The 10,950-nt window shown below is 45.7% G+C and overlaps 1 protein-coding gene across 4 annotated transcripts in view; it reads left to right on the plus strand.

The window, feature by feature from the left end:
- The window catches only part of C21H1orf167 (chromosome 21 C1orf167 homolog), a 28,877-nt gene extending 18,144 nt beyond the window's left edge, over positions 1 to 10,733 (plus strand). For 3 of the 4 annotated variants that reach the window (XM_050982307.1, XM_050982304.1, XM_050982305.1), the window contains 15 exons: positions 158 to 344; positions 779 to 960; positions 1,275 to 1,461; positions 1,638 to 1,860; positions 2,439 to 2,596; positions 2,752 to 2,848; positions 3,241 to 3,383; positions 3,912 to 4,120; positions 4,828 to 4,972; positions 7,167 to 7,431; positions 7,994 to 8,102; positions 8,346 to 8,553; positions 8,654 to 8,789; positions 9,521 to 9,631; positions 10,333 to 10,733. In XM_050982307.1, the coding sequence (XP_050838264.1) occupies positions 158 to 344; positions 779 to 960; positions 1,275 to 1,461; positions 1,638 to 1,860; positions 2,439 to 2,596; positions 2,752 to 2,848; positions 3,241 to 3,383; positions 3,912 to 4,120; positions 4,828 to 4,972; positions 7,167 to 7,431; positions 7,994 to 8,102; positions 8,346 to 8,553; positions 8,654 to 8,789; positions 9,521 to 9,631; positions 10,333 to 10,392 (2,420 nt within the window). In that variant the 3' untranslated portion in view covers positions 10,393 to 10,733. The remainder of the gene's footprint in view (positions 1 to 157; positions 345 to 778; positions 961 to 1,274; positions 1,462 to 1,637; positions 1,861 to 2,438; positions 2,597 to 2,751; positions 2,849 to 3,240; positions 3,384 to 3,911; positions 4,121 to 4,827; positions 4,973 to 7,166; positions 7,432 to 7,993; positions 8,103 to 8,345; positions 8,554 to 8,653; positions 8,790 to 9,520; positions 9,632 to 10,332) is intronic. The other variant, XM_050982306.1, reaches the window with a different exon arrangement.
- Positions 10,734 to 10,950: the final 217 nt, after the last annotated feature.

Genomic DNA, 10,950 nt, shown 5'->3' on the forward strand with positions numbered 1-10,950 from the left:
GCATGTGTTGCTCCAGCAATGTGAGCTGCCTTCCTTAAGTGTCCTTCCTCTGGCAGCTTGGATTTAAGCCAGGGAATGCTTGCTGTGTGACACAAAGTTATTTGAAGTTCTTCTGCTATTTCTCTTCCTGTCAATCTCTTCCTGCCCTGCCACACAGCAGCTTTCAGACTGTGGCGCCTGCAGAAGGAGCTGCTGAGCAAAGAGGAAGCCAGGCTTTTGGAAGCCCATGCTCTGCTGGAAAAGAAGAAGCTACGAAACATTTTCTGGATGTGGCATTCTCAAAGCTTGGAAATGAAAGAGATTCTAAGACTGACAACTCAAATCCAAAGAAACTTGGTCTCCCGGTGAGTTGATGAGATCTGGTTTTCATGTGAAAAACCTGTTCTCTGTGAAAGTCCATGAAATAACAGAGCCAACCCAAACAGTAATAATTGTTCCATCTTAAAGCCATCTATCCTTTTGTTTTAGGAGTTAATAAAGATGAAGGTAGGAGTGGAAACATAAAAAGGAACTGCTGTGGCCAGAGATCTTGTGACTTGCACTGCCAAAACTTTTTTGTCCTGACTTTTGATGTTCTGAAAGACCAAACCCAAGACCAGCCACTGTGCTGCTGTGCTCTAAGTGTGACAGTGACTTTTTACTGAAATAAACAAATAGAAGCTCAGGGGACAGCTTGTGTCTGTCTTTCCTGAACTAAACCTAGTCTCACATAACATAAGCTTGACAGACACACAAGCTTGTATAAGTGTTTTTCAGCCTTTTCCTTTGGTATTTTCAGGTGCTTCAGTACATGGAAGGAGACTGTTGAGCAGAAGGCACTTGACAGGTGCAACCTGGCCCATCTCAGAGCAGTATCACTGAGGAAGCACTTCCAGCAGTGGGTTGAGATGCTGCAGGTCAGAGGAGGTGACAAGCTGGCAGTGGTGAACCTCTTCCTCCTACGATGGAGGCAGCATTATGGTGAGCAGTTTGGGGTCTATGCAGAATCTGAGCTTTAGAGGTGCTTAGGCTCCTTCCTCTTCTTGTACCCTGAAAACAGCCTGAAAACAGCTTGAAAACAGAGGGGCTGAGATGATACAGGGTATGAGCAAAGCAGCGTGGGCAGAGGACTGGTTCTGGGTGTGTCAATGAAGCTACAGGGAAGTTTGTTGCTCTTCATCATAAACCAAACATAAACTCTTAATCCTTGCTGAAAAGAAGCAATGTGAGGGTTGGGCTGGGCTGAGTTGAAATGCCTTGAGACAATCTCTTGTTCCTTTATGTAACTGGTTAAGGAGCAGTTATGAGCTCAGTAGCTGACAAGAGTGTGACAAAGAGGCATGAAGGTCAGACATCATGGACTGGAGAGAGACAGTTTCTGGAGAAAACAGTCTATTCTTTTGATGATTTCTGCCAAAAACTGAAGCTGCAGAGAGTATATCTGCTGTGGAAGACAAGGCTGTGTGAGCATCACAAGGCTGAGTGAGTGCACAGAAGAGCCAGTCCCTGGAGCCCTGCCCTCATTAGTAGTGTCCACTTGATTTTCTGAACCTTTTGCTAGAGCCCCTTTTACCCTACCTATTGTCCATCATGTCTGTGCTAGTCATCCCCTCTGGTGTTCTTCTTTCACTTTACTGTCTCACTACCTTCTGTCTCAGTTCTTTCTCTCAGACTTTGGAGCAGAACAAACTCAGAAAAACTCTGAAATTATGGCACCAAAAGTATCTCATGCTGAAGACAATTGAACAAAGTTCTAAGCACTTGCATAGAGCTGTCAATGAGGAACCTCTTGCCAGGCTGTTTTCTGAGGACCTCTCAACATCATCTGGCTTTGACAGCAGTGCACCAGCTACTCTGACCTCTCAAAGCTCATTGGAAAAGGTGAGAAGGTCTTGGTACGCCTAGACTGCCTTGAGGTATTAAATTGCTGGGATTTTTCAGGGGAAAATTTCTGCTTCAAAAAGATATTGTCATCAGCAAACTGTGCTTAAAATTTAGTTCTAAATCTGTGGGGTGTTCAAGCTGAAATGAAATCCTAAAGGTGTAAAGTCAATGCTCTCTGCCTTTTCTGATTCTTCAGTTAGAGATGTGGGAAGCTGAGCTAGTGAGTTTCCCTTGTACAGTTGCTTCTGTTTGTGGCTGCAAGGTGGAAGGGATGAGATATAAAGAGCTTCCTCACTGAGACAGTGCATATGCTAATTTCCCCTTTTCTCAATATAAAAAGACATGTTTTTCTGGATTCAGTATGGAAATTATTAGTATAGAAATAACTTTCCCATCACTTACATGTTTGCTCTCCAGAGGTGTCATGGCTGGCCTGCAACTCCTTTGGATGCATTTCGGATTTGCCTGAATCCTTGATAAAAAAAGGAGTAAATGGCGTGGTCAGAGCTGTTAGCTGGGTTCTTCCACTGTGAGGACACTCACCTCACAGCATGTTCCTCCCTTCATACCTGCAGGAATGCAGTCTGAGTGACAGCAGCCAGCATGGCTTCTCCTCCCCTCTGACTGCTGAGGATGTCACACATATGTCATGTCACAGTTCTTTCCTTCAACTCCACCAGTGCACAGAGCTGCCAGCTGAGCTGTGCTTGCAGAGCTCCTTCCCTGCATCTGGGTGAGTTGGAGACTGGTTTTTTGGAATGCTGGTAGGAGTGACCCCTTGTTTGATTACCCCTTCTGGATAATCCTTTATGCCATGTCACACCAGCCTTCTAGGGGACTTTATTTTCTTCTTTCTTTCCTTCTTCACCCAACACTTTTGTCTTGCAGAAGAAATTGGTTTGTGGGAAATCAGTTTCACTCTTCAGTGCTACAGAGTCCAGATAATAATTCCCAGCCTCTCACCAGTTACTCTGCATGGGAAGAGGTAAGGCTAGAAAGTGTTGTGTAAAATGTAAATATACAAGTGTTTTCAGCATATTCAAATTTAGCAAAGAGCTTTTGAGTTTCAATATCAGCATATGGAAGGTCTCACTGCTATTTTGTTGTCACTTCAACAGAAGATTTGGGAGATTGAGGCTTTTCTCAGGGTAACTCTTCCCTACCATTTGTCAGCTGAGTGGAAGTAGGGCTGGTGTCAAGGATTTAAAAAGGATGTGTTAGACCCTCATGTCTGGCTGTTCATGTGGGGTGGATGGGTTAGGGATGGAGCTGGGCAATCACAGTAGTGACAGTGGCAAGCAGAGACAGCTAAGCTGTGTGGAGTAACTGATATAGCAGCAGCTCAAGGCCTTTTTTTTTTGCCTTTCTGGATTACAGGGCTGCAGTTCTGACAAGGAGGTGAAGAGTTGCTGGCAGCAAGCAGAGCAGTGCTGCCTGCAGAGGTGCTTCATTTTCTGGTCAGCTCAAACTCGACACCATGTGAAGGCCCAGCAGCACTGCAGGCGCGTTCAGCTGTCTCGGTAGGGATCATGCTTTCCAGAAGTTTCCTAAAGCTCTCTGCTTTGAAAGCTTTACACTTGCTTTAATTAAAAAAAGAAAGAAAAAAAAAGAAAATATTCTTCCTCCAGCTGTTTTATTTTGTCTTCAGTGGGAGTTTTGCAGCCCATTATTTTGGGGTTTTTCCAGCTTCAAAATTACTATGTAGGAACACAGTAATTTCTGGTTTGATGGAATGCCTCACAAACTAGAGGAAGCCCAGCTCTGCTGATAACAAGTCCTGGTAACTTCCTATCCACTGAACTGGCCTTGCTCTCTACTGATTCCAAAGCTGAAGAGCACAACAGGCCTGGCACAGCCAGGACAGAAAACCTTACTCTGAACAGCTTGTCCTGTTCATCATTTCCCCTGACGTTTAATGGGAAAAGGATGTTTACAGATCAGATGTGTTTCCAAAACTCTCCTCGTGTATGTTTGTTGTTAAATTTACTGTTACAAAGGTGTGTGTGAGTTGTTCCTACAGTCAGTGCAGCAACCTTTGTCTTTCTCAGAGCCTTTCTCAGCTGGCACCACTGGGTCATGGAAAATAAGAACCAAAAAGCAGCAGCAGCCCTAAAACATGGAGTTCATTGTGTGCAGATGGCTTTCAGCCTGTGGAAAAGGAGGCTGGCCCAGAAAGTGGAAGTTGACCGAAGATTCAGGTGTCATGTTCACCAGATGACTGCTGATGCTCTGTGGCACTGGCATTCCTGCTGTCAAAGTGAGTTACCCCATCCCACTGCCTCACTTGTCTCTGTAGCAGAGAGCAGCTCTGGGAATAGTTGGGATGGAGAAAGTCACACTTTTGGCTGTAATTCTGTGCACTGCTCCTCTGGAAAGGCACATACCAGGAGTTAGTAGGTGCATGTGTCACTGCATTCTTCTGGCTATCAGCAGGACATGTGACCTACTGTTTTGTCATGCTTTATATTAGGGAAGATGTTCCTTTGACACTTCTACCTGCACAAAAGAGTGTTCAAGCAGTGTATTTTAGGTGCTAGGGAGTTAAATGGACTTCCATGCAGCATTCCAAGTTTGTACATGTCTCCTCAGACCAAGCAGTCAGGTTGGGAACAGAGTGTGTCTTTTGGGGTGGTTAAACAATCCTGATCCCTCAAGGAATTCCATATGCTCTAAGTACTTGCACTGTGCCAGGGAAGAAAAACTCCCAATTTTTAATGGAAAACTGACTTGCAGATAAGAGTGGAAGTAATCTGTCATCTCTTGCAGGGAAAATTTGACTGCCCTGCAGACAAAAAACTACAAGGTGAATTGAAAAGTCTCTTTAGCTGCTAAAGAGAGGACAGAGAATCTTAGCAAGTTTGGCCCCATTTGGTGTTTGCAGGAGATGTATTCTTTGCTCCTGTCTGGACTCTGCAATGGAGAAACATTCACTGGCTGAGCTCAGGGAGGTGTGCTCTCTCACAGGGAAGCGTGCTCTGGGAGAACTGCAGCAGCAATGGGCCTGGCACAGCTGCCAAGAGAAGAAGAGGCTGGTCCTGCAGACATGGTATCACCAAACAAGGAAGCAGAAATATGCTGTGTTATTCTGGGAACGTTTTCTCCTGCACAGGTTTGTTTCTTGCTCGTTGAGAGCATTTCCAAGGGAAGCTCTGCAGGAAGAGCAGTTTATGTAGTAGTATCCAGTATTCTGAGCAGAGCTTGGATTTCAGAGTGGGGATAGCTCATGTATAAATGGAGCTTCTGTAGGAGCACTTATCTGAGGATGTCTCTGTTAAGGGGTCTCTTACCTAAAGCCTCACACCCCACTTCATTTTTCCCATTCAGAAATTCTTTTCCTTCCAGATCTTGTATTCAGTCTTAGTTATGCAGGGTGGTATTTGTGCACCAAGCAAGGGAGAAATGCCAGCAAATTTGTGCAGTTTAAACTTTGAAAGCCTTATTTGCATTTCAGTATTTGCTGAAAGGAATAATGGGCAGAGAGCTTCCAGAGATCTGATGTTTACAAAGTTAGTCTTTTAGGATTCTGGACACAGTGTGTTGATTTTAATTTAATGTGAAAAATTGAGATTGATTTGTTCCTGGAGCAAGGCAGTATAAAGCTTATGAAGGGAGAATCATGATATTCAACTCATCTTGATGTTATTACAATATAGGTGAAGCTGTAGTCTGTCTTTGAATCTTATGTTTACAGGTCTCAAAACCACAAGAATTTAAATTTTTTCCTCTCTTAACTGTGTTCAGTGGTCTTCTTATTGGAGACAGTTTTGTTTGTAGTTTATGTTGTATGAGGCCAGAGCCTGCCTGAAGTGCAGAGAAGTGTCCAGCTGTAGTGAACCAGGATTGCTGAAGTGTTTCTCTAAAATAATTCAGGAGGATAAGAATGAATAAGATTATTTATGCCAAGGGTTCATTTAAGGTATGAGAAGTGCAGTGTGGCCCTATCAGGTTTTCTTTTGAATTGAAGCTTCAGACTGAGAGGACTCAAAGATCTGCAGAGGAAAGAGCAGCTAAAAACCCAGTAAAACTTGGGTGCTGTGATGTTCAGACTCTGCACTTACCCCACCCAATTCATTTTCCTCTGCAGATCTATCTGCGTGGCTCCCTCATGGGAATTGTATTCAGGAGAAGCCCTTAATGTTGCTCCTTCCTGTTGAGTATGTCTCCACCTTTAATCTTCCTCCTGAGTCTCCTTTGATGAGAGTGCTTCTAATTTCTCACTTGGATGAGCTCTCTCTCTTTTGAGGGGGGCATTTTTTGTGCTGGGATAACCTGGAACAGTTTCTTTTGATCTTCCAGAAAGCCTGCCAGGCACAGAATATTCACACCTCTGCCCTATGGTGCAGTGGGGTGATTTGCATAATGAAGGTACAAATGGAACAAGGAGCCAAAAGGATAAGCCAGAATTAAAAGCAGATTGCATTCTCTGCTTGCAGAGGAAGACTGGCCTCCTGTGCATCAGCCTGTGAGATACAGAGAGATTATTGTGGGTGCAGATTTACAGTGCTGATTATAGTAACTCCTGAAGTTGTTGACTTTTTGGAATAAAATTGTCTTTGTAAAGATTCTAGTTGTACATCCCACATACACAGGGCCTTAGTTTGTGACAGCCAAGAAACAAAATCTGAATCTTGACAGCAAGTGGCTGTCATAAATGCTGCAAGCAGGCTTCAGGAATCTGCTGGGTTCCATGCTGAAGGAGATTTTAACAGTTTTACTCTCATCCCATAATGGAAAAATGAAAAAGCCTTCATCAAGCACCATCTTTCTGGTCAGCTGGTAGCACAGAGATAGACTGAAGACTGGCTTATTAATTTTTTTTTTTTTTTTGTGTGTGTGTGGGGGACCAAGTATGTGTACTGGCAAGGCAGCCTAGGAAAAGAATTTGTTTTGTAGGCAGAGGAAAAGAGTAGTATAAGATTGGATTCAGTTTGCAGAGGCCTTTGAATAGGAGGAAATGCTAAAATGGCCAGAGGGAAGCAGAGTCTCTTGAGTAGGTGACAGGTAACAGTGCTGGGAACTTGAAGTAAAATGAGGGCAGGTTTTCAGCAGAAAGATATTTCAAGAGTCTGAACTTGCACCTCCCAGAGATGAGGCACTGGAAGAACACGTAGCATAGAGGTCAATGCATAAATCTTTATTGCAGGAATAATAGGAACAGGCTTTCTTCTTGTTGGATGCTCTTTGGCTTGCTTTGGCCATTTATGTGGGATGCTGCAGGGCAGGTGAGAAGGTGAAATTTGGTCTGACATGGAATTGTTATTTCAGGCATCTGTTTCTTTTATGTGCTTGGAACTGTTTTTCAGGTGCCTTGTCGCTTGGGCCCAGGTCACTGCATGTAAACTAAGGCAGCATGAAGCCCTCTCCTATTTTAAAAGAGTCAGAGAGCACCGTCTCCTGGTTGGGAGCTTCATTAAGTGGAGGGACAAACTCTGGAGAGCTGAACAAGTGCCAGGAGGGAGAAACCACAAGTGGCAGGAGCCCTCTCCAGGTAAAGCCTGTCACCGCTGGCGAGTGGCTGCAAGAGGACAGCAAGCCCTGCGCCTGGGATCTGTGGCTACTGTCAAACAAGTAAGAGAAGATAAAGCTCCCTAAGAATGAGAAGATAAAGGTCCCTATGAGACAGTTATTATTAACTCAGTGAGTCATGAGGCACTGAGATAGTGTGACAGGGCTTGTATAAAAACCTGGTTTGATTTGTGGTGACTGCTTAGTCCCTGCTGTGAAATTCTTCACCAACTGTGCACACAACTTCATCACCATAATCTGGCACTGATTGCAGCAACCATATGGAGCACAGCAATAAGGAAAGGGGACATTTTGACCAGAGAGATGAGAGCACTCCTTCCTCTCTGCTCAAAGATAAGATGGGATAATCACTGTCCCCGCAGAGCAGAGTGAGCTGCCAGAGTTGCAGCTTTTTTCAAAAGACTCACAGCTAGCAAACTACAAAGAGGTCCATTGATTTGGAAGGGCTGAATCAGTCCTGCTGGGATCTCATCTGTGCAGTTTCCAGCCTGGGGTCTAGCACATTAAGCTACCTGCAGAGCTGTGAGTCTGCCTCTCTGGGTTGTGTGAGTGCTGTGTGCATTGTGTTTACTCTTGGCTGCAGCTGTGTTATTTCTGTTTGCAGGCCTGCAACTACTGGACCAGAGCAGCTGCCTTTTCCCAGTGCTTACGGCAGCGCAGTACCCTCATAGGTGTCAGGAAAAGCAGAAAGATGTCCCTCTCTTGGCCCACAAGTAAGAAGATTCTCCCTCCTCTCTTCCTTTCACACACACATGTGGGGAGTGTGAGGGAAAGGGGATTGGTGTTTACCAGCTTAATGACTGGGATTCCTCTGTGGAGCAGGAGCTCATGGCAATCAAACTCAGTTGATTTCTTCTGTGTTCAGGAGTTGAAGGACTAAGCGCTCTTGGCAGCTCTGATGTCTCCCTCTCTAGCTCCAAGGTTAGCTCCTGTGTGATTCCTCTTTTATTTCTTAGAAAGCAGAAGAGGCAGAGAAGAAGATTCAGCACCAACTGGACATTTTCCCAGTGCCATTCAGCGCTGGCTGGTGATCTACAGGAGCCAAAACAGGGCTGAGAGGTTGCTGGAGAGACCTGATGTGGTAGGACCCTCTCATGCACATGCGAAGATCCAGGAGAACGCAGCAGAGGTGGACTTGGAGGAGTGGGCTAAGAAGTCACTTGGGTGAGTGGAGTGCAGGGCTCCCGGCTTCCTCTTGCTGATACCATCAGGGAAGGGCTCCTGTGTATGGCTGGTAAAGCTTATTTGCTTCTTTTGCCTGCAGGAGGAGATACCTGAAGAGGTGGCATCACACAGCGGTACTGCGCCGGTGCCAGCATGATAGGAAACTGCTCTGTCTGGCAAGGGGATGGCATCAGTGGAGGGAAGCCAGCAGGGTGGTGATACTGGCTCAGGTGCTGGTGAGTGTCCAGTGCCATGGGGGTGGCAGTGATGGGTGTTACTGGGCAAGCCTGCTCTGCCTGTAGCCTCACATACATCCTGGGAGATGACACCTGGGGGTTTAACAAATACCAGTATGCACCAAAAATCCTGTTTTACTGCTGTGGCTAGTTTTTCCATTGTTCTTGGAATGTCAGCTTGACAGACTGGCATATCCACAGATTTAGTGGAGTTTTACCCTTACAGATGAGAAGCTGAAACAGGATTTGTCTAGATTGTCTGTAAACGGTACAAAAAGTTCACAGTAGTTGTTAAAATCTTTGTCCTCACCTGTGTTCCTGATACATCCCTCTGGTGTCCACAGTTTACCAAGAGCTGTCATTTGGCTTCCCCTTCTCTTTATACCTGTGTTCTGCCTGGTTCCAGGGCATTAGCTGTGTGAGCTGTGCTCTGGCCTGCCCAGGTAACAAGATGATGCCTGTGTAGTGTGATCATATCCATAGTCACTGAGGAGCTGTGCTGGAGCACAGGGGGGCATTGTCCTCTCCCCAGGGTACTGGGACAGCCACGCTGGGCTGGAGAGAGTAGCTCAGCAAGAGCTCTGCTATTAGTCCTCTCTGGTTTGTTACCAGTGCAAAGTCTTTTAAGAGGGACTCAGGAAAGCAACTGGAACAAGGTGGGACTGGAGGGAAGTGAGGTAATTTGCCTGCCAGAGCCCAGTTAATCTGTGTGCTGCCTCTTTTCCTGGCAGGACCAGCAGCGGCTGATAGAAAAGGCCTGGAGGGTGTGGAGACAAAGATATTTGCAAAGCTGTGTGGTGCAGAATCTTTTGAAGGAGGAAGCCAGGAGCCTCCTGTCTCAGGTAAGCATTTATGCCTTCTTCAGTCGAGTGGACCTCAGTGATACAAAAAGCACCCCAAAGGGACAACTGGTGTTCCCTGTATCTCTCTCCCTGCACAATGCACTTGCTTAGGGAGAAATTGAATACATCAAGGAATGGGACTTGCCAGTAAAAAAGGAGAAAAGCTTCCAGCTTAACATGGGTTCATCTATGGGTGTTTTTCAAAGCTTTGTGTCAGGAGTCAATTTCCTTGACATGTGCCCCCTTCCCTGTTATTAGTGATGTTAATCCCCTAATCCCCTGCCTCATGAGACCCCACTCAGGGAAGAAACAGGCTCCACTTTGGTGCAGGAGGACTCTGCTGACTTGCACCCAGGGGCAAGCAAATCACTATGAATTTGAGTGAGCAGGCAAAGCCTTAGAACTCATATCCAATTGCTCCTCTGCCTGCCTCCTGAAGATTCATGCAGGATTAGGGCCTCCTTTAAGGATACAGGAGCAGCTACTGAAATTAGAGGGCATTGGTCTTTCATGTCTCACATTCATTTGTACTCTGCATGCCCCATGTTGGCTCCAGGAGAGACAGGGAAGGCTTTTGAATGAAGGGTAAGGCAGCTGGCAGAGCTACTGCTAGAAGGAAAGCCATGTTTGTGGGTTCTGTAAGAATGGCTGTAGCCCCTCAAGGGTAACCCGAGTGTTTGATTTGTACTTTCCTCTTTCAGGCCTTTGGGAGGTGGTGGCAGCTCACAGCATTCCAGTGTAAGGACAAAGGATCCTGCTGAATGGAAGGGCCTGCCTGCAGCTGCTGCTCAATTCAGGACACGTGGAGGATACAGCTCCTGTCACAACAAGGAGGTGGTCCTGTGCTGTCAAAAAAGAATACTCTGCTCTTACAGTAAAAGCAGTGCTGCCAGTCAGAAGGATGACAGCCAAAGAACAACCAGGAAGAGATTGTACCTAGTTAAAGGTTCTCTTAAAAGGACTTGTATCTTACAACACAAACAGAGCAATAGAAACAGAGAAGTTACTTACAGTTGTAAGGTTGCATTCTCTTCTTCTCTGGACCATGCTTTTGCTGGAGTTCTGATTAAAGGATGAAAAAGCCTTACAGGCTTTCCTTTTACTCAGTGTTTTTTCCCTGGCCAGGAGCTTGGTGTCAAGGGGGGGAGTATGCAAATACAGCCTTAGAGATGAGCAGGAATTTGTGGGTGCTGGATCCTTTTGATTTCGAAGTCTGGATTGGGTAGATGCAAACACAGCTCTTTATTTTTAGATTTGGCTTTTACCCTGGAAGGGGGGCAGATTTCCACATGGCTCCCACCTCCTCCCCCTGTCTAGGT

The sequence above is a fragment of the Serinus canaria genome, chromosome 21 (genome assembly GCF_022539315.1).
Source record: "Serinus canaria isolate serCan28SL12 chromosome 21, serCan2020, whole genome shotgun sequence".
Lineage (NCBI taxonomy): Eukaryota > Metazoa > Chordata > Aves > Passeriformes > Fringillidae > Serinus > Serinus canaria.